Here is a 22,093-nt window from a genome sequence, read left to right as displayed (position 1 = left end):
TGTGCGTAACGGGTGTACACCGGGTGACTTACAGTGGGGACGCCCTGTGTGAGTTTTCAGTTCCTGTGACTTTCAGACTCAAACGTCTGGGGCAGAAATTCCCCGGCCAGGAGTCGCCTCCAGCTGAACTTTCTGAGGGTTGCGGCTAACACGGCCTGGAGTTGCCCCGACAGGGGGAGGGGAAAATACTCGGCGTCCCATGATACACGGAAGCTCTTTCACTGAGAAGCTCCCTGCCTCGGAGCAGACTGGACCCTTGGCCGGGAGGTCGCTCTGGGGTCGGGGAGGTGCCCGTTGCCTTCCTGTGAGCTTCAGCCCCACATGGCTGGGATCCCCGGGAATGGTGCGACCCACGTGCCCAGCCGAGGGTTGGAGTGCGGCCGCCTTACAGGGGGAGGAATCGCTCTGGGCTGAGCCTGCTCCATCCCCCCGACGTGCCGACTGAACGCGCCCCTTCGCCACAGAGCAGCTGAGCCTGCACGAGTCTGGGGCCCCGGGGGCTGGGCAAGGTTCCTGAAATGCCCCCCCCCCCCCCCCCGGCCAGCAGTGCTCCGGTGGCAGTGGGCGCGGGGACAGAGCTCACAGAGACGATGCCACCGGTGCTCTCTGTGCTTCCCTGCTGGTCCCAAGCAGCCTGGAGGCCCCTGAGTGGCAGGTGCGGAGGGACGCAAGGACACGAGCATCGGCCGGGGGAAGGGCCCAGCCACCCGCACCCGACTGGGGAAGCCAAGCTGGCTCTTCAGTGCGGGGCTGGGCAGCCTGGATCCCTCGCGGTTCATGTCCCTCCCCTCACGTCACACGTAGGGATGGAAGCAAGTGCAGGTTGGGCCGCCCTGGCCTGGCACCCCCGGGACCTGACTGGTCCCAGACGAGGGATTTTGTGGGACCAGGGGTTCCTAATGCAGAGCCTGGATCCTGCTGCTGCTTCAGGCAACCCCTCAACCTCTACTCTGGGCTACTGCACATGATGCTCTTCCTGCCCTTCTGGGAAGTCCTACTGCTGTGCATGGGGCTCCCACAGCACTGCCAGGAACCCTGCTGCCCTGCCAGCCTGCAGGGCTCCCAGGCGCTCGCCCTCCAGTGGGACCCTCTGGTCCTGGATCATCCAAGGACCACGGATGTGGCCAGAACAGAGAGTCCCGGTTACAGTTTCAATCTGTGGTTGAGTCGGCTACTCCCATCCCCCCACCTGCTGTCTCTGTATGACAGGTATCAAGGAGGGGGAAGCAGGAGCTGGTGCTGTGGGGAGCCGACTTAAAATCTGGTTCCCCCCAGCACTGTCTCCTGCCCCCTGCCCCTCTGCCTCTCTCAGAAGCAGCAGCGCAGGCGAGGTGGAGGTGGAGGTGCAAAGCAGACCCTGTCTGTGGTGGCCTGGGCTGGCCATGAATAGCGGCTCCTGACGCTTTTTCTTTCTCGCCCAGGATGCAGCTTTGACACTTCTCACCAACACCCGCATCTGTGAGCATGAACGAGGTCAGTGCTCTGGGAGCTTCCATCCCTTGTGGTCAGCAAACCCCAACCCTCTCAGCCCCCCAGGGGAGATGGCCCCAGGGGCTCCTGCATCGGGCCTGGGACCTGGGTTCTGATCCTGGTTCTGACAGTGCCCTTGGCAGATCCATTGTTCTCCATAGGAGGGGGAGGCGGGTTTCCCCATTGTCCTCAATGGGCCTCTCTGGGCCTCCCTGTCCCAGCTGCTCAGTGTGGCTAATGACTGGTCCATCTGGGCGGGCTCTGGAGGGCAATGTACCATTAACCCTGCGTGGGCAGAGGCCGGGCTGAGCTTGGGGCTCCCAAGTTACAGCCACATGCTGAGTCCACTGGGGTGAGCTGCATGTAGGACCCCCAGCCTGGCCCCTCCAGCCCAGCCCGGCCACTGGCTGCTCCAGTCCAGACAGACCTGGGCAGGGGCCAGTTCTCAGAGCTCCCGGTGGCCACGTCCATCCCCAGAATGGCCCCAAGCATCGAAACTTTCAGGTGCAGACACACGTGAGCTACGTGACCCCCCCTCCCCGCAAAGCACCATGGGGTCCCCTCACCCCCCCTTTGGATCTTTGCTAGGCTTCGGTTGGGAAGTATGTCGCTATAGGAGAGAGGAGCCCCCACGGATCGTTGCTCAGACAGAGCTAGGGCCCTGTGCCCAGGCGGAACCGGCACCGCATACGTACTTCCCAGAGACGTGGCTATGGGACCTGGTGGCTGTGGGGTGAGTGAGGGGCTGTCACACACTGTCCCTGCCAGGCCTCTGGGCCAGACCCTGGGAAGCAGCCGCTCCCGGATGCAGCGCCCTGGCGGAGGGGGGAGGACTGCCGGCATGGGGCTGGTTCCGGCTCCTGTTGCCAGCGGAGAGGAACCCAGCACAGTGGCAGCAATAACATCCCAGCGCCGAGGAAGAGCGAGGCAGAGTGCTGGGAGCCTGGGGAGCCCTGGGACCCTGCATCTCACCAGCAAAGCGGGTTCACCCCAGCTCCTGCCCTGCTGTTCCCTGGGGCCTGCCGGTGCCGGCAGGTGGTTTGTCACCCTGACCCCAGTGCCCCAGTGCCCCTGCCCAGATGTCAGCACTGAGAAGGGTGGGGTTTGGACCCCTGGGGGCATTGAGAGTGAACATGGAGGGCAAGTGGGAGGGCGGGGATCCCAGCAGGGGAAATTCAGGCTTGTTCCCAGTAATAGCCCCTGACAGGGAGTTGTGTCCAGCTGCAAAACGGGAGAATGCTCATCCCATGGGACACTGAGCCCAGCCCAGGATGCCTCGCAGACGCTGGAGACTGGCCTGTTTCTGGGCACTTGGCTCAGGGCCCCAGCCCAGGGGAGGGGAGGGCCGGGACGTCTCTGCTGGCTCTGCCAGTGGGGCTCCCCCAGGGAGGCTGCGTCTGATGCTCTGTGTGCTCCTGTCCGTGCCCAGCGACGGGGGCTCGACGGACGTCCCGCTCTCGGTGCCCGACACCCTCACGCAGTGGAAAGCCGGGATGTTCTGCACGGCGGAGGGGGGCTTTGGGCTCTCCCCCACGGCCACCCTCACAGTCGTCAAGTCCTTCTTTGTGGAGCTGGCCTTGCCGTACTCCGTGGTCCGGGGAGAGGCCTTCACCCTAAAGGCCACCGTCTCCAACTCCCTGCAGCAGTGCATCAAGGTGAGCGCCGCCCGGGGTGCCGTGCTGAGCTGCTGGGGCTGGCGAGCTGGGGCTGGGGGCTGGGCAGCAGCACAGGCCAGGCAGTGGCACTAGCAGCCCCTGGCTGTGATCTGGACACCCCACAGTGACCCTCAGGAGCTCTAGGGTCAGTATATCTTGGCAGGTGGGGCCTGAGCCTAAGAGGGGCCCCATGTTGCCCTGGAGCTGGCGCGTGTGAGTGCGGCCCCCACACTCCTAAGGGGCTCTCATGTCGGATCCACAGGTGCGGGTGATGCTGGCGAAGTCGGCGCAGTTCCAGGTGCAGGCGAGTGATGACGGCGCCTACACCAGCTGTCTCTGTGCAGACGAAGGGAAAACTTTCCAGTGGGAGGTGACGGCAAGTAGCCTGGGTAAGGGGCACTGGGGCTCTGAGCCGGGGGAGGGGTGAGAAAAGCACGCAGGCGAGGGGCTGCCAGAGAAAGGCTGCCTTCATGCTAAGCAGGCAGGTGGGGCCTTTGCAAGTGGCTGGGGGTGTTACTGGGGTCTGTAGAATCCACCGCAGCGGTAACTTTACAGTTTGAGTGGGAGCTGAAATTCCCTCTGCTAAAAGACGAATGCCAGTACGTATGAGTATCTAAAGCGTCAGTTCTTGAGATTTCAGCGTCCACAGACACAAGCAACTGTTCTCCTTCGAATAGTGTCCCTGTGGGTGCTGCATTCAGATCTCGGTGCATCCTCGCGCTGCTGATTGGAGATTTGGCCTAGCAGTGCCTTCCTGCACCACGCATATACAGTCACTTTCTCGCACTAGTTTTTCCCATTAGATAAGGACGTGGCATGATCCTCCCTCAGTTCTTTTTCTATTGTCTTTGGAAGAAGACGGAGTCACAGCAGTGCTCTCCTTTCTGACAGATAATTGAAAAATAATGTAGTTAGTTGACCAATTGTCAGTAGTTTTAATTAGCATAAGAATAGTTTCACCTAGTTCTTTAGGAAGGAAAGCAAGCAAGCAAGCAAGCCCTTCTTCCCCAGTTTTTTTCCCTTCTTCACTTGTTTCTCTCCAAGTTCTGATTCCTCACATTCTTTCTACATCCCAAGGTCTCCTGGCTTCAAGAAATGTGATTCATGTGTAAGCAGGGTCAGGATAATCTCTACTCGGACATCTGGTGGTGAATTGTGGCGGGTGGTGCAAAATGACTTCAGGGGCTGATCTTGTTTGCATAGGCACACCCACCCCGCCTAATATGTGCTCACAGCAGCCCAAATGGTCACTTTGGCCACTGTGGGATCCCCAGTCTCTCTGTTATTGAGGCAGGGGGGATAAAGTGTTGTTACCCTGATTATGCAAATCAAGGACAGTGGAATAGTAGAACTGTTTTATGACAGAGGGATTCGCCATAAACTAAGTAGCACTCACTAGACAAGGGGCTAGTTAGTTCCAAGCCCAGTCAAACTGAAAGAGGCTGGGGATAGGTGTTTGTACCCGGTAGTAGGGCCCTATCTGAGGGCCTAAAAAACAGCAATTGCACCCCCTCCTCTCTCCAGTGTGGAATATTGGAGCTAATTTGGATTCCATTAGGAGTCTAGTTGCAAGCTGCTGAGCTGACTTAACTGTGGGCCAATGTTTTACTAGTACTGGGGCTCCTCTACTATGAGCATGAGCTGAGCTTGCTGAAGAGCTGAAATCACTGTGTGCTGTGGGGAGCCTGAAGTTATACTGCTGAGCTACTAGCAGAGCAGTTCGTGGGACAGCTAGTAGAGCGGTTGTGGGAATGACCGGCAGGCAAAGGCGGCCAGCAGAGTAGCTGGCGAGGACGACCGGCAGGCAGCCAGCAGGAGTGGCAGCAGGCAACCAGTGGAGCAGCTGCAGGAACAACCAGCTGGTGGCCAGGGGCATGGACTGAGACGGCTGGCGGAGCAGGGCAGTTCATGGGATGGCTGGAGCGGCTCACGGGACAGCAGGTGGAGTGTGGCGGAGTGACTTGCATTGACGTGGCAGCAGAACCTTACGGAGAGGCGGAGCCCGTCATCAGACCACGTAAGGGCTATGTCTACACTGGTGCGATCTGGCGCCAGATTTATGCAAATGAGGCTAAGCGTGGAATATCACCGAGCCTCATTTGCCTATCTAATGAGCTGCCATTTTTGCAGAAGAGGCTCTTGCGCCAGAAGGAGCTGTCTACACTGCTCCTTTTTGCGCAAGAAAAACCCTCTTGCGCAATGCCGTTACGCTGATTATTTTCAGGAATAACAGCATTGTGCAAGAGGGTTTTTCTTGCGCAAGAAGGAGCAGTGTAGACAGCTCCTTCTGGCACAAGCGCCTCTTCTGCAAAAATAGCGGCTCATTAGATATGCAAATGAGGCTCGGCAATAGTCCACACTTAGCCTCATTTGCATACTTCTGGTGCAAGATCACACCAGTGTAGACATAGTCAAGGTGTATCAACCCCCTCCCCCTTCTTTCCACCCAGGTTGGGATGGTAAAACCCTGCTGGGTGAACTTTTGAACCCTGGGGCGGCACTGACCCGGGGCAGAGACTTTTGGGGTGTTGGACTTTGGGTGATTTTTGGGTTGCTGGACTCAAGAGACTCTTGGGGTGTTGGACTTTTGGGGACTTTGGGTGATTCGTGGCTGGGGATGGGTCTTTGCTCATGTTTGGTCTATGAATCCAAGTTATGGTGTTTTCCCAATTTAATGCTGATGTCAGTTACCTCATGTTGTTAAAGATTTACTGCTATACCGAGGCTCTATGCTTGCGAGAGGGGAAGAATTGCCTCTTTGAGGCGCCCAGGGGTGTGTGTAAGATTTCCCAGGTCACTGGGTGAGGGCTCGAGCCGGTGTTGTATTATGCTGTTGGGAAAAGACCCCTAGATACTGAACCCGGCCCTTGCTGATATTAACTCGATCTGGCAGAAGGGTTACACATGTCAGGACTCAAGGCTGGTTTCTGATGGACACGCGTCCTGAATTAAATGCCTGGGCAAAAGCAGCATATGTAAAAGTGCCTGTTTTGTCACAACATGCCCGCCAGAGCGGGGAATCGGTGCGGAATGAGGCTGAAGAACCTCCTCTGGGAGGAATCCCTCCAGCCTCTCAGGGTTAACTCCCCAGACACACGGGCACACTCAGCGCCCTGTGCGAGGGTGATTTTATTTCCCCACAAATGCTCTCAAGTGCTGCAGGCTTCTGCGGCACAATCACTGCTCACCACATCCTGGGCCACCCGTTCCCCGGTGCTGTCCGCTTCCAAAGACCGACCTCAGCTAACAGAGCTGAGTGAGAACTGAAACACTCGGCTCCCTCTGAGGCAGCTAACTAGCTGGCACTGGCAAAAGAAGATACGCCACCACCAGCAGCTACAAGCACCCCAGCACTGAATGAGCCACTGGTAGACGGAGCTAAAACCAGCAATGGCACCGGATCATAACAAAGCGTCTAAAAAGACACATCACTTACAAAAAGCCCCAGTCGGGTGCACACTCTCCACCGGTGCAGGGAGCACCTTCACCACGGTCCCCAGCGCTACCTCACTCTAGCCCGTACAGACAGAGTGTAGACGTTTTTTCCACTTTCCCACACCAGTGTCACCATGAACTAAACATGGCAGCAGGCACGGGAGTAGATTTGTGTCACATCATTCATCCCCAATGGGATCAGCGGCTTCATGGCGCTCCACCTGACACCATCGTTTTCAACCGCCCCCGCATCTTCCATGGCTTAATCACCCATAGGCGTATCCATCGCAACAGCTTCAACCTCAGTGACCTCTCTGGGAGACATGGCACTAATATCGCCCCCGCTCCTCCCATCACCACCGCTCCCAAGATATACCAGCCTCTACACCAAAGCATACAGCTACATGGTCTCCGGCCACCAAGGCTCATTCATCACCTTCGTCACCCATCCTTCAGTAACAACCCAGGCAGACCCAGCACATGACGATGAGAACTTACCTCAGTCCAGTTCCGAGAGCTCCTCACAGGTCCTGCAGTCTTCCACAGTTACAGAGGAGGCAGTTTTCCAAGTTTCACCCTGCAGACGACCTAAAACAATTTCAAGAATTATTCAAACACGTGGCTCAGTCTCAGGAAACTGCACTGCAAGACAAACAATATCAATTACTCAAAATACTCCTCCCGGCTACATCATCGAAGATAGCATTGCCCATCAAGGAGGGTATCTTGGAACCATTGGGTGTACTGTGGCAGATGCCAGCTTCTACTCCCCCCACCAACCACAGAATGGACAGAAAATACTTTGTTCCAGCCAAAGGGATGGATTTTCTATTCTCACATCCTCACCTAGAGTCATTGGTCATGGGCTTGGTTCATCACAAATCAAAACTCTCCCAATACAAATCTAGATCTCAGGCGAAAGAGCACAAATGCTTAGATCTCTTTGGTCAATAAGTATACTACTCCTCCACCCTCCATCATCAAAGAGCCAGTCCATAGCAAAGACAGCTCTTCAGGCTGCAGTGGACGGGGCGGATTTAGCAGCTAGGATCACTGCAACAGCAAGAGTAATGTGCAGGGCGCCATAGTTACAATCAGGGGAGTCTGAAAGAATTACAGACAAAGGTGGAGGACCCTCCTATGACGGACCGAGGTGCCCCGCACTCTCGGCAGGGAGGCGGCAGGGGTGGGACAGCTGGAGCCGCAAAGCAGCGGAAGCGGTGATGGTTCTGCAGCGCATGCGCTGGGTGTGGGGATGGCCCCACTGGTGAGCCGCATCAGCGTGTAGCAGAGAGCGGGCACCGTGGTGCCCTTTCCTGAGGCAGCCGGCAGCCAAGAGTGGGGAGTGGAGCCCGGCGGGGGATGCAAAACCGTACCCACAGAGAGGGGCATGCTTACATGGGGGAGGAAGCAGGGGGAGGAAAGTAGGTAAGTAGGGGGAGAAAGCAATGTGGACGGAGGGGGGGGGGGGGAAGTGACCATCCCACAGATGCAGTGCATCGAATACAATCTTCCATCCCTGCCTGAGACCCTTTTATCAACAATGGGCCTTGATCATGTGACGGACCGGGCCGTGTCTGGGCACAGCTGAGGGAGTCCGCTCAGGGTGAATTGCTCAAATCCGGGGCTCCTTACAGCCCCCAGACTGGTGACCTCTCCAAACAGGCCACAAACCAGTCCCACAGAGCGCTTCAGCTGCCTGCCTGAAGCCTCACGAGCAAAACCGCTCCGGCACCCCAGCAATATCCGTGCCCCAGATGGCCCCGGGCCTCATACACAGGTGGGGGGTCCTAGCACCCAATCCCACCTACCCCGAACAAGTTCTGTCTGGTTCCAAGAAACCAGCCACAGATTCTTGGTCAATTTACCCTCTGGATCTTACCCACAAATCACGCTGGGACAATCCTTTAGCATCTAACAACTAAAGGTTTATTATCACAAGAAAGAAAAGCATGAGAGTCAGGTTGTTAAAGAATAGTACGTTACATGCACCGAATCTCCCAGTCTTCGATGCAGGCTCTAGCAGAGATGTTGCAGCTGCTGGTTTAAAAGTTCTTATTGCGCATCCTAAGATCAGGATGGGTTCACAGGTCTTTCGGGCCCTTCAATCCCTGCAGTGCTGCCTCTGGGATGAAGTGCTGAGCTGAAGACAAAATGGCATCGACCACATGACCTCTTTATACCTCCTTCCTGGCCTCTTCTTGTATGCAGCCAGTCACCTGGTCAGAGGCCAATCTCTGTGTTTCCTGCTGGCTGCTCTCAGGTGACAGCCCCCATTCTTTGGGTGTGTCTTTGGCCCATCAAGTGCCATTGTCCCACAGGGCCTGGCTAATCAGCCTGTCCATAGCCATGTTTAACCACATTCAGAGAAATATTCAGCTTCCACACAGATTACAGATTCCTACCTACACACACAGACATTATACACTCACATAAATAGCGTACATAAGATCAGCAAACAATAAGCTCCCATTCAATACCCCACATGGCTCCCTTTTATACCAATTTCTGGGGCCAACACCCCCACCTAGGAGTGCAGCAGCGATCTGGCTGCTTCCCTCCAATTTGGTAATGTGACAGATCACAATGGACAAATAAAACCCTCCCTCCCACTGCAACGATTCCAAACGCCCCGCGACCTGACCGAGGAGTCACACGCCCCCTCCACACAGCTCGCACGTGTCTCCAAGTCCTGGGACACACGGAGGCCACAACTTTTTTTTTTTTTTTTTTTGGAGTGGAGCCCCCATAAAAATGTCGCCCGTCCCTTCCCTAAAGCCTGCTTTGAAAGCAACCCCCAGTGCGCGGTGCTCTCTTCTATTAGCACATGGGGCCTAATGCTCATAATATGGCTGCAACTGGCTGGCTCATGCTCTGCGGGGGACCCCCCCCATCAAGGCTAATGGAGGCAGAAGGGGGAGGGGCATTAGAGGCTCTGTGCTGCGAGTGAGGGGGAGGAGCAGGAAAGGGTCCCTCAGGACTTGATGCGAGATGACAGGAGAAGAGATGGGAAGAGATGAGGGGTGGGGGGAAAGAACACCCTGCAGAGAAACCCCTTCCAGCCTACGCACCATTTCCCAGTCACCACCTCCCTCCGCCCTGCCCTCTCTTCTCCCCCAGTCTCTATCTCTCGCCATTTTCTCTTTATTCTGCTTTTCTCTCCCTTCTCCTCCTCCCTCTCCCTAGCAGTCCCCTCCCCTCTTAGACCAGGGCACTCTCTTCCCAGGGAGGGCGTGGGGCTGTCTAATGGGCATCTCCGACTGGCTCCGCAGGGGAGGTGAACTTCACCGTCAGCACGGAGGCCCTGCGCACCGAGGAGCTCTGCGGCAACGAGCTGGCCGTGGTGCCAGCCCAGGGGCGAGTGGACACCGTGATCCAGCCCCTGCTGGTCCTGGTCAGTGTCTGCTGGGGCCTGGGCTCAGCGGAGGGAGGTGGGGTGGCCAATCCACTGAGTGTGCACTTGTGATTGACCTTTGTCAGGCTGTGACGTGCAAGGTGCTGTCTCCTGACTCTCTCTGATGCTCCTTCCCAACAGCCGGGGGGGATCGTGGAGGAGACGTCGCACAGCTCCCTGCTCTGCCAGGAAGGTAGGAGCCCAGCGCCTGTCTGGGGCCAGTGGGGGCCAGTAACTCAGGGAGACTCCTAAGAGGTCTTGTGGCTGGACCAGACCAGGTGCCGGCCAGGCCAGTGACCTGCCTGTGACAGGGGCGGGGCCCAGCTGCCCGGGGAAGAAGCTCCCCCTAGTGGGCAGTTATGGAACCGGCTGCCATGGGCCAATGGTCCGAGCTCATCTGGCTGAGTCTCACTGGGCCTGTCGCACCAGCTCCTCCTCCCGTCAGCCTGGCCCATGTGTCCTAAGCTCCCTGCAGAGCTCAACACAAGGGCCCTGTGAAGCCAGAAGAGGGGCCGATCCCACAGGCAGGGCCCTGCCATGAGAACCCCGCCCCTCCCCAAAGGCCCTGGAGTACCGCGGCGCGGGGAGCTTGGGACTGAGCGAGGGGCAGTGACCGGGCGAGAGCCTGGAGGGGTGGGTGGAATGGGGGGATCTGATTGGCTGCAGGCTGGGGCAGGCTCCCAGCAGGCCTTTCCGGTTGTGTCTTTGCCTTTGTGTCTTGCAGCGTCTGAAGAAATCTCCTTGCAGCTGCCTGCGAACGTCCTGGCGGGGTCCGAGCGGGCCCACGTGACTGTCCTGGGTAAGGAATTCCCCTGCCCCACCCCTGCCAGGGCGCGGTGCCTGCCCAGCCAGCCCGGCTGTGCCCAGCGCTCCGGTCAGAGAGCCAGGGCGTCACGGACGGGAAAGCCCCAGGAGGTGGAGTGGGGGCCTTGGGCTGGGGCAGGACCGGTCCTGCAGTCTGTGCTCCAGGGCCTCGCCCAGCGAGGGGCTGCAGACTCACACGGTGGTGCCAGGAAGCTGTGCCAGGGCATTGGCCTCTGGGCCATTCCTCACCAGCTACCCACGTAACCCCCCAGGCTGAACTGAACTGGGGGCTCAGAGCCCTGGGTGCCAGGGCTCCAGGGACACGGAGTTAGGGTCGGGCAGCTGTTGTTCAGCCTGGTCATTCTCTGCTCCCCGACCCCTTGGTGGCAGGAGACATAATGGGCGCGGCTCTGCAGAACATAGAGCACCTGCAGCCCATGTTCTTCGATGATGGAGAACAGAACATGGTCCGGTTCGCTCTCAACATCTACATCCAGCAGTACCTGGAGAAGAGCGGGCAACTGAGCCCGGAGATCAGAGACAAGGCCCAAGGATTCCTGCAGAGCAGTGAGTGTCCTGCCCACCTCCACCCCCACCCCCTGGGTATGCTGGGACCAGGGCAGGGCCTGTCCATGCCATCTCTGGGCCTGGGTTCCAGTCCAGCCCCAGCTCTGGGCACTGGCTGGTCAGGGAATGGGATCCTGGGCCTTTCCTTTCTGGGCTGCAGCTCCCACCCAGGTGCATGTGGAGTGTTTTGCTCAGGGGTCCGAGTGAGGGGGAAGGCGTGTGGGCAGGCTGGAGTGGATTCTAGTCCATTCAACGAGCAGATCCAGGACTCAGTGCGTCTCTCCCACCCCGCAGGGTACCAGCGCCAGCTTCACTATAAGCACAAGGACGGCTCCTACAGCGCCTTCGGGGAGAGCGACTCCACGGGCAACACCTGGTGAGGGGCTGCCCTGCACGGGCGAGTCAGGGCTCTGGGTGGGGACAGGACAGACATGGGCTGCAGCCTGACCCCCAGCCCCACTGTTATTCCAGTCCCGCTCCCCACACAGCTCTGCCCCACGGCCCTCTCGCCGATCCCCCAGTCCCACCCTGGGTTCCCCTGACAGCTCTGCTCATCCCCCCATATGCCGAATCCCCCCCAACCCTGGCCCTCCACATGCCTCCTTCTTGGCCTGCAGCCTCTCCGGCAGAGGGTCCCTCAGCCCCAGTGGCCGAATGCAGCCCCTGGCTTGCTTGGATCTGGCCCCCAAAGCTCAGCATTGGGGAGTCTGTGCTGGCACCCCAGCTCCCAACCCACAGGGCTGGAACACACGTCTACTAGCCTGCCCCCCCGGTTCTGGTGTGCAATGGGACCAAGGGAAGGGTCTTTCTCCTTCTCAGTAAGGGGCGTCTCTTTGCTTCTCACTTGTGTGCAGTTCCCTGACTGATTTTTCTGTGGGTCAGTGGGCCCCACCTCAAAATGGTTCCCCACCCCTGCTATAACGGGTTTCTCCCCGCCCAGGCTGACGGCCTTCGTCCTCAAGTCCTTTGGCCAGGCCAGACCCTACATCTCCATCGACGAGAAACACCTAAAGGATGCCCTTGGGTGGCTGCAGCATCACCAGCTGGAGAGCGGCTGCTTCCGCAGCGTGGGGAAGCTGATGAACAACACCCTGCAGGTGGGAGGCCGGGGGGATGGGCTGGTGGAGGGAGAAGCTGGAAAAGTCCCTGGGGCTCCCCACGGCAGATGGTTGTTGTAGCCTGGTTTGGTTTGGGGGTTTCCCTGGGCTTTAGTGGCAGCTGAATGGCCCGGGCAGCCAGGTCAGAGGGTTTTTTCAGGAGGGAGCAGCCCTGGTCCATCCACCCTGGCTCCTGAGCAGCCCAGGCTCCCAGCTGGCACCGAGCAGACCCCACACCCATTGCATGGCACGGAGAGCCTGGTGGGCCCAGCCTGGCCCTGTAGTCACTTGACTCCCATGACACCCCACACGGCTGGGTCAGAAGAGCAGTTCTGGTGCATCATGGGAGATGTAGTCCGAAGGACCCAAGTCCCTGGGCATTGGGGCACAGGGCAGGTGCACTGAATGTGGATCTGGCTTGTGGTGAAAGGTTTCCACTCAGTCTCCGATCCCAGAGGCTGCGGTTTGGGCCCCGCTGGTCCCCAGCCGTTTGCAGGGGCCGGGTCTCTCTGGGAGGGCTGGGGCCGCCCCGGCCGGTTGGGAGCTAGGAGGAGACAAATCTCAGGCACAGTCTGGATTCCCGCCCGGGGGGGGCGAATCCCTCAGCTGCTCCAGGACCGGCCCCGCGTCTCCACAGGCGTCTGGGGAACGTCCCTGCAAACCCGCAGCCCGGCCCTGGCGCAGGGGCTGAGGGAGGATTTCACACGGGGCCAGTGCAGCCGTGGCCATGGAGCCATTGCCGCCTCGCGCGAACTAGCCCCTGGGACTCACTGCCACAGCCTGGCCTCCCGGGCTGCTACGACCCACGTGGGCCTGACAGGCCCCAGCAGGAGGAGGGGCCCATGCAAGCCCCCCACAGCGCTGGAGCCAGATCTGCTGGTCCTACAGGCCTGGCCTGAGGCAGCTCCCGGTGTCTCCATCTCCCGCAGGGCAACATCATGGATGAAATCTCTCTCTCGGCTTACGTCACGGCAGCGCTGCTGGAGCTGGGGCAGCCGCTCACGGTGAGGCCAAGCCCTGCCTTCCTGCCGGGGCAGGGACCAGGGCACTGGGGGGGCTCAGGGCGAGGATACGGGGGTGTCAGGGCGATGTTCGGGGTACTGGAGATGGGAGGAGGTGTTGGGGGAGGGGGTGCTGGCAGTCTGTGTTGAGTTGGTACCAAGGCCTGGGGCAGGGTGATGTGGGGTGTTGGGCTGGGGGTAGGGCAGGGAGATTTGGCGGATGAGGAGGTGCTGGGCTAATTTCATGTCTAGAGCTCAGTGGGGGAACCTGGGTGAGGTTTGTGGGGGTGCTGGGTGCAGGTGACGGGGGCAGGGACGGGCTGGGACAGGTGAGAACTGGCTGGCAGGTGGAGCGCTGTGAGGGTCCATGGGCTGGGAGCCGGGGGACACCCCCAGGTGTGGGGCGTCTCCCCTGGGCAGCTCAGCCTGATGGGGCGTCTGTTGGGTGTCTCCCCCGTCCCAGGACCCCACGGTGACCAGGGCCCTCCAGTGCCTCCAGGAGTCCTCGCGCACCAGTGACCTCTACACGCAGGCGCTACTGGCCTACGCCTTCGGGCTGGCGGGGCGCACGGAGCTGCGGGATGCCCTTCTGCAGAGCCTGGCCCAGCACAGCATCAGCGCCGGTACCGCAGCGCCTCGCTCCACTGCCCTTCCCCCTGGCGGCCTTCAGACACAGGGCAGGGCTGCCCCCCATGGCCCTGCCCACACACTGCCTCTGCACTTAGTGACGGCTTTGCCCTCAGCATTTTGGCTGGGCCCTGCTCCCCTCCTGTCTCCAGCCCTAGGGCCCCGCACTCCAGGACTCAGTATCCCCCTGTACCAGCAGTGGCCCCAGGCACAAGCAGGCTGAACAATTGCATCTCATGGGGTCTCCACTTTTATCTTCCTCCACCAGCCGCTCATCTAATGAATGTGGCCTGTTTCCCGGGGGTGGGGGACAGAGATGGATTTTGGGTTGTGGGGGATATACCTGCTACGCGTCACCGCACCTCAGGCTTGGGGGGGTCCAGGCAGTCAGGGCTTTTGACTCAGCAACAGTAGTTCCAGGATTTTGAGCCAGAGACCTTACGCATAACCAGCCCAGTGGCCTGCTCTTACACCTGTGTAGCCGCCCAGTGCCCTGGGAACCAGCTACTGTGTCCTGCCCCAGAGGCGGCTGCATTCGGTGGGGGGCAGGAATCCCTCTGGGCCCGGGTCCCTTTGCCAGGCAAACAGGTGACCCGCTGTGTTGTAACTGCAGCCGTGGGGCTGCCCTTCCCTCGGCCCCTCTCCTAGGGGGACAGCTCCACTGGCGGAGGCAGGTGAAGGCCCTGCCCAGCCCCGGACCCTACTGGGACCAGGCCCCCTCGGCGGAGGTGGAGCTGACGGCTTACGTGCTCCTGGCCCATCTCTCCCTGCCCAACGTGTCTGCTGCCGACTTGGCGACCGCCTCCCAGATCGTCCGCTGGCTCAGCAAGCAGCAGAACCCCTACGGGGGCTTTGCCTCCACACAGGTAACGGCCCTGCCCTTGGGCTAACACCCCCGGCCTCAGGGGCTGGGAGCCTGGCCCTGGTGTCAGCACCTGGCAGGTCCCGATCCTGCTGCAGTGAGTCTGGGCAGGGCCCTCTCAGCCGCTCGGTGACTCCCCTGCCCCAGGACACGGTGGTGGCCCTGCAGGCCCTGGCCAGATACGCAGCCCTGACGTACAGCGCGAGCGGGACGGTGTCGGTGACCGTGAGCTCCCCGGCCGGGGCCCGGCAGCAATTCCACGTGGAGAACGCCAACCGGCTGGTGCTGCAGCGAGCGGCCCTGCAGGAGATCCCCGGGCAGTACACGGTGCAGGCCAGCGGCAGCGGCTGTGTCTTCGTGCAGGTGAGGGCAGGAGCGCCTGGGGCCCGGCGGTGAGTGGCTGTGCCCTGGGACTGCCCCACGGCTGGGCCCCACAGTGCCAGGCTCCGCCCCAACCCTCTCACTTTTCTCCCAGCTGATTCTGCGCTACAACGTGCCGCCCCCCAAGAGCTCCGCCACCTTTGAGCTGCGGGTGGAGACGGAGCCGAAGGAGTGCAGCGAGGGCGCCGCATCCCGCTTCAGCCTGGCCCTGCACGCCCGGTACCAGCCCGGCCCCCCACCCGCTGGGTCCGACTCCAGGGCAGGGACAGGCCCAGGCAGCGGGGAAGTGGCTGGGCAGAGCTGTCTGTCACACTCACAGGTCGTGCCCACACTTGGCCCAATGGTCTATGGGGCAACCCCCTTCAGTGGAGGCTGAGCCCCTCCACCGTCCCCCCACCTCTCTGAGCTCCAGCCCGCCTGGCTCAGCTGTGGGCCCCTCAGGGGGTCCCCTCGCTCTGTGTCCCGGGGCCTGAACCCCTCGCTTCTCCCTTCGCCCCTCCTCCCTCCTTTACTCCCCCTGACTAGAACCAGCCGGGCAGGTCACTGGGTACTCCCTCTGCAGCCCATTGGCCTCCCACTGGCCAGAACCGGCCGTGTCGTCCGAGCTGGGTCTGCAGGTCCCCAATTACTTGGGTCTCCAAGCCACTGGCCTGGGTCCTGAATTCTCTCTCACCTCGTAACACCAATAACCCAGGGTATGTCTACACTACCACCCTAGTTCGAACTAGGGTGGTTAATGTAGTCATCCAAAGTTGCAAATGAAGCCCAGGATTTAAATATCCCGGGCTTCATTTGCATCTTGCTGGGCGCCGCCATTGTTAAAGCCCCGGTAGTTCGGACTCCATGCTCGCGGCTACACGTGGCACGAAGTAGGTAGTTCGAATTAGGCTTTCTAATTCGAACTACTGTTACACCTCGTAAAGCCTAATTCGAACTACCTAGTCCGTGCCGCGTGTAGCTGCGGGCACGGAGTCTGAACTACTGGGGCTTTAAAAACGGCGGCGCCCGGCAAGATGCAAATGAAGCCCAGGATATTTAAATCCCGGGCTTCATTTGCAACTTCGGATGACTACATTAACCACCCTAGTTCGAACTAGGGTGGTAGTGTAGACATACCCCCAGGGACACCGAGAGTCACCCCTTCTGCGTGCAAACCCTTTGAACTCCCCAACCCTCACCTCCACACACCGTCCTACTGCAGGGCTGGGGGGCTGGAAGTGCTGGCGGAAACATTCACCCTCAGGGCTCGTAGCCCCTTGAAATCACAGAATGAGGGAGTTGGAAGAGGCCTCAGGGGGTCGTTGAATCCAGCCTCCTGCCCAAAGCAGGACCAATGCGCCAGGCAATGACGGGCAGGTCCTGGGGCTGATCTGGAGCAGTCGGCTCCCAAGCAGCTCCTGGGGCCACTGCCCCTTGCTCAGGCTGGCTGGGACATGGGGGGTTCACAGTCCAAGACAGGCAGAGGGCCTGAGACGCCTGCAGGGCTGAGAAGATGTGAGGCCTCCCCTGCCCCTCCATCCCCCCTCCCCGGGCTCTGTACCCAGGGCTGCCCTGGCCTCAGCCCCGGCTCCTCTTGCAGGTACAGGGGGGAGCGCTCAGCCACCAACATGGTCATTGTCGAGGCCAAGCTGCCGTCCGGCTACGTCCCTGCCAAGAGCTCCCTGGGGCAGGTGAGACCAGACAGTGCCAGTCACACAGTCGGAATCCAGGGACTGGTCCATGGGGAGAGCCCAGCCCCCCAGGAGAACACAGATTGCAGCTCTGACCCCCACAGAGTTACCCCAACAGCGCCCTGCCCCCCGCAGCACAGCGCCCCCTAACAGCCGTGAGGCGCTGCACAGCCCTGGGTCTCCCATCCCATCACTGAGCAGCTCCTGCCTGTGACTAGCTCCCCTGCAACAAAGCGCCCCTATCTAGACCCTCCCCCTCCCAGAGCAGCCCCCTAGTGACCTGGGGGGTAACAGCCAGGCCCCTGGGCCATGGGGGGTGTTTGGGGCCCCATGTCCCACCCCCAGCCGGGCAGTGAATCCGGTCCCAGCCCCTCCGTGCGAGGCTCAGCCGTTCCCTCCCCCCGCTCCTAGCTGGAGAAGCAGCCCTTGGTGAAGAGGCTGGAGGTGCAGAAGGACCAGGTGACCATCTACGTGGACCAGGTGAGTGCTCAGGGCTCTGGTGCCAGTGGGGAGGGTGTGTCCTGCGCGGGCTCCATCCCTGTTACCACTGCTCTGGTTGGCTGCACCACACTCAGGTGAAATCTCCCCCCCATCTCAAGCGCCCAGTTTCCATGTAGGAAGGGGAGTTGGGACCAGCCTCGGCCAAACCCCAGAGAGGGCGTGAAGGGGTCTGTGGGGAGCTGGGGGAGACTGGAGCCAGGCCCTGAGTGTGATGAAAGGGATTCGCACGTTGCAGGGGTAGAACGGGGATTCGGGGGTGGATTTTCTCACTGCTCCAGGCCAGGGGCAGAGGGAAGCTGGCAGGGCCGGGCCGCTCGCTGGGAGGGGGCTGGAGCTGTCAGTGCAGACGCTCAGCCCGGGCGTTCGCTCTGTCGCCCTCTCGGTAGCTGACGAAGGAGGCGGCGAATTTCACCTTCTCCCTGGAGCATGATTTCCCTGTGAAGAATCTCAGAGCAGCCCCTGTGAGGCTGTACGATTACTACGGGCCGGGTGAGTCCCGCCTGGGGCCTGCCGTGAACCCCGCTCCCGTGGGCACCATGGCACAGTCAGTGTCCGGCATGGGCCCCACCCCCGTTACCGCTATTCTGGGGGGGCTGTGCCACACTCAGTGGGGATGGGGGGGGAAGTCACTGAACTTTTCCCCATCCCAAGGGCCCCAGATGACTCAGGTCGGAGCCTTCCCAGGTTCACTCTGTGGGACTGGCTCATGGGCAGGGTCTCAGGAGCCCAGTGTTCGTCGGGTCAGTGGGGACACTTCAGCTAGTGTAACTGGGGCCGTCCCAGCTGTAGGAATCCTGCCCCTCCAGGGCCTGTGAGGAAGTGAGAGGAGGACCTGGCAGTGCAGGGGCTACACAAGGCCTTTTTGCTCAATTAGCTCCGCCCCATTTTACCTGCAGCCAATGCTGGGCCTGGAGGGAGAATAAAAGGAGGGAACCTGGCTCAGTTTAGGACTGACTAGCAAAGGGGAGGAGCTGTTTCTGCCGTCCACAGGATCTGAGCCAGAGCTGTCAGCTGCAGGAGGACACAAGCCTCTCTCCTTGGCCTGCCAAAATGCCCAGGTGCAAAGGGGGAGAACCAGAATCATAGAATCATAGAACTGGAAGAAACCTCAGAAGGTCATCAAGTCCAGCCCCCTGCTCTAGGCAGGACCAATCCCAACTAAATCAACCCGGCCAGGGCTTTGTCAAGGCCAGACTTAAACACCTCTAGGGATGGAGACTCCACTACTGCCCTAGGTAACCCATTCCAGTGCTTCACCACCCTCCCAGTGAAATCGTTTTTCCTAATATCCAACCTGGACCTCTCCCACCACAACTTGAGACCATTGCTCCTTGTTCTGCCATCTGTCACTACTGAGAACAGCTTCTCTCCATCCTCTTTGGAACCTCCCTTCAGGAAGTTGAAGGCTGCTATCAAATGCCCCCTCACTCTTCGCTTCTGCAGACTAAACAGACCCAACTCCCTCAGCCTCTCCTCATAAGTCATATGCTCCAGCCCCCTAATCATTTTGGTCGCCCTCTGCTGGACCCTCTCCAATGCGTCCACATCTTTTTTGTAGTGGGGGGCCCAGAACTGGACACAATACTCCAGATGTGGCCTCACCAAAGCCGAATAAAGGGGAATAATGACATCTCTGATCTGCTGGCAATGTTCCTCTTAATGCATCCTAATATGCCATTAGCCTTCTTGGCTACAAGGGCACACTGTTGACTCTTATCCAGCTTCTCATCCACTGTAACCCCCAGGTCCTTTTCTGCAGAATTCCTACTTAGCCATTCGGTCCCCAGCCTGTAGCAGTGCTTGGGATTCTTCCGTCCCAAGGGCAGGACTCTACACTTGTCCTTGTTGAACCTCATCAGATTTCTTGTGGCCCAATCCTCCAATTTGTCTAAGTCACTCTGGACCCTATCTCTGCCCTTAAGCGTATCTACCTCTCCCCCCAGCTTAGTGTCACCCGCAAACTTGCTGAGGGTGCAATCCATCCCCTCATCCTGGTCATTAATAAAGATATTGAACAAAACCGGCCCTAGAACTGAACTTTGGGGCACTCCGCTAGAAACCGACTGCCATCCTGACATCGAGCCGTTGATCACTACCCGCTGGGCCCGGCCTTCTAGCCAGCTTTCTATCCATCTTACCATCCATTTATCCAATCCACATTCCCTTAACTTGCTGGCAAGAATATTGTGGGAGACCGTATCAAAAGCCTTGCTAAAGTCAAGGTATATCACATCCACTGACTTCCCCATGTCCACCGAGCCAGTTACCTCATCATAGAAGCTAATCAGATTGGTCAGGCAGGACTTGCCCTTTGTGAATCCATGGTGACTATTCCTAATCACTTTCCTCTCATCCAAGTGCCTTAATATGGATTCCTTAAAGATCCCTTCCATGATTTTTCCAGGAACCGAGGTAAGACTGACCGGCCTATAGTTCCCTGGATCGTCCTTCTTCCCTTGTTAACATGCCTGTAGAAACCTTTCTTGTTATCCTTCACAGCCTTAGCCAGTCGCAATTCCATTTACGCTTTCGCCTTCCTGATAACTCCCCGGCATTCTCGAGCTATACCTTTAAACTCCTCCCTGGTCATTTGTCCAAGTTTCCACTTTTTGTAAGCTTCCTTTTTGTGCTTAAGTTCACCAAGGATTTCCCCTGTAAGCCAATCCGGTCTCCTACCATGTTTGCCTCTCTGCTACGCGTCGGGATGGTTTCTTTCTGTACCTTCAATAAGGCTTCTTTAAAATACTGCCAGCTGTCCTGGACTCCTTTCCCCTTCATGTTAGCATCGCAGGAGATTCTGCCCATCAGATCTCGGAGGGAGTCAAAATCTGCTTTTTTGAAGTCCAAGGTGTGTATTTTACTACTCTCTTATCTTCCTTTGGTCAGGATCCTGAAATTTACCATCTCATGATCACTGCTTCCCAGGTTGTCACCCACCTCCACTTCCCCTGTTAGTTCCTCCCTGTTTGTGAGAAGAAGGTCAAGCTGCGCACGGGCCCTGATTGGATCCTTCAGCACTTGTGTCAAGAAGTTATCCCCAACATTCTCCAAAAACTTCCTGGATTGCCTGTGTATTTCTGTATTGGTTTCCCAACAGATGTCAGGGTGATTAAAGTCCCCCACAAGAACCAGGGCCTGCGATCTGGAAGCTTCACTCAGATGTCCGAAGAAAGCCTCATCTAACCGGTTGATTGCCCTATCTTCTCCATTCGAATCAGAGGTCCTCCTTTCTTGCTCCTTCCTCTCTGCATTTCTTCCCGGTATCCGACTTTCCCACTCTCCTCAGGGTTTTGGTCACCATACCCCGACGAACCTCGTTTAAAGCCCTCCTCACAAGGTTTGCAAGCCTGCCCGCGAAGATGCTTCTTCCTCTCTTTGAAGGACACTGCTCTCCCCCCCCCACAGGAGGGGGAAATTGGATTCTTGTGGCCACGCCCCACAGCCAAGGAGAAGACTTTTCTAAGTGGCTGAAAGTCCTGCACCCCGGGCCCCCAGCTACCACCAGGATCTCACGACCCAGCTACAGGGCCCCACACAGTTGCTCTCCCTCTAGCTCCTCAGATGCCCCCAGAAAGCCTTGTGCCAGGCCGGGCTGGCAGAGCAGTTTCTGTCAGCTGGTTGAGGGTGACTCACAGAGCCCGTCTGACTGGGGGGTGGGGCTTGGGGAGAGCGCTCAGCCCCACTCCGACACCTGGGCGACCTCGCACTCCCTCTGGGGCTCAGACCCCCTGAAGGGCTCCCCTGGGCTGGGGTGACAGACCCTGCCTGGGCGGGAGTGGGGGGAGGGGCTCTTTCCTCATCCCTCACCCCCCTTGCCTTGCAGGGGAGCACACAGAGGCTGAGTACAGCGCCCCCTGCGGCTCAGGTAGGTGTGATGCACCCACCCATCTCCAGTCCCTACACCTGTCTGGGGGGCAAGGCCGTGGGCGGGAGAGGTCTGTGTCGGGGGAGAAGGGAGCATGGGACCCACGAGGGGGAGGGATACGTTGGGGGAAGGGTCTATGCAGGGCACAAGGGACTCTGTCTGTGGTGTGGGGGTGACTGTGAGGGGGGAGTCTTTGGGGGTTGGGAGAGTTCTGGGGGCCATGTGGAGAGGTGTCCATCGGGCGGGGGAGGGGGTTGATCCTCTCTCAGGGGGTGTTTGTTTATTTAAAGCCCCTGATGCCGAGACGTTGGGAAATTCCCGCTGAAGCCCCCACCCAGCAGCCCCCCGCGCCCGTCCTGAGAGCCGCCCTGGCAGCCGGACACCCCAGGATCTTCTCGGCTGCTGCTGTTCCCCCTTTGCACCTTCTTCAGCCAACGCCTCCCTGGTTGCTCTGGAAACATCCCCCTGCTCCCCCCTCCCACCTCCAGACCAGCCGCGGGGTCCCAGCTGTCCGTCACCCGTGGGAACCAGGGGCTGCCGTGGGGACCCCGGGGGTTTGCCGTGTGTCCTGCTGAGACCCTAACACAAGATACAACCCCCGCCTGTGTGTGAGGCTGCTCTTGCTTTGTGCTGCCCGGCTGCTGCTCCTCGCACGGCTCCTCCGCAGCCTGAGAGCAGCCGCTCCTGGGCCTGCGGCTCTGCCCCCTTCCTGCCCTGCGCTCACTGGGGCGGGGTTTGGTTCAGAACTAATGTCAGGGCAGTTG

The 22,093-nt window shown here is 59.3% G+C and overlaps 1 protein-coding gene across 2 annotated transcripts in view; it reads left to right on the top strand.

Annotated features, from left to right (window-relative positions):
• Positions 1 to 21,787, top strand: part of LOC102446370 (alpha-2-macroglobulin-like protein 1) — a 111,059-nt gene extending 89,272 nt beyond the window's left edge. The window contains exons 17-36 of one of the 2 annotated variants that reach the window (XM_075918656.1): positions 1,422 to 1,473; positions 2,059 to 2,203; positions 2,900 to 3,125; positions 3,388 to 3,514; positions 9,833 to 9,954; positions 10,096 to 10,147; positions 10,679 to 10,753; positions 11,149 to 11,325; positions 11,620 to 11,701; positions 12,266 to 12,422; positions 13,352 to 13,426; positions 13,887 to 14,046; positions 14,699 to 14,916; positions 15,060 to 15,275; positions 15,388 to 15,512; positions 16,873 to 16,963; positions 17,375 to 17,443; positions 17,851 to 17,953; positions 21,288 to 21,329; positions 21,620 to 21,787. In XM_075918656.1, the coding sequence (XP_075774771.1) occupies positions 1,422 to 1,473; positions 2,059 to 2,203; positions 2,900 to 3,125; positions 3,388 to 3,514; positions 9,833 to 9,954; positions 10,096 to 10,147; positions 10,679 to 10,753; positions 11,149 to 11,325; positions 11,620 to 11,701; positions 12,266 to 12,422; positions 13,352 to 13,426; positions 13,887 to 14,046; positions 14,699 to 14,916; positions 15,060 to 15,275; positions 15,388 to 15,512; positions 16,873 to 16,963; positions 17,375 to 17,443; positions 17,851 to 17,953; positions 21,288 to 21,329; positions 21,620 to 21,654 (2,349 nt within the window). In that variant the 3' untranslated portion in view covers positions 21,655 to 21,787. Of the gene's footprint in view, positions 1 to 1,421; positions 1,474 to 2,058; positions 2,204 to 2,899; positions 3,126 to 3,387; positions 3,515 to 4,887; positions 5,143 to 9,832; positions 9,955 to 10,095; positions 10,148 to 10,678; positions 10,754 to 11,148; positions 11,326 to 11,619; positions 11,702 to 12,265; positions 12,423 to 13,351; positions 13,427 to 13,886; positions 14,047 to 14,698; positions 14,917 to 15,059; positions 15,276 to 15,387; positions 15,513 to 16,872; positions 16,964 to 17,374; positions 17,444 to 17,850; positions 17,954 to 21,287; positions 21,330 to 21,619 lie in introns of both variants that reach the window. The other variant, XM_075918655.1, reaches the window with a different exon arrangement.
• Positions 21,788 to 22,093: the final 306 nt, after the last annotated feature.

The sequence above is a fragment of the Pelodiscus sinensis genome, unplaced genomic scaffold, assembly GCF_049634645.1.
Source record: "Pelodiscus sinensis isolate JC-2024 unplaced genomic scaffold, ASM4963464v1 ctg39, whole genome shotgun sequence".
Classification (NCBI taxonomy): domain Eukaryota; kingdom Metazoa; phylum Chordata; order Testudines; family Trionychidae; genus Pelodiscus; species Pelodiscus sinensis.
This window is presented reverse-complemented; position numbering and strand designations above follow the sequence as displayed.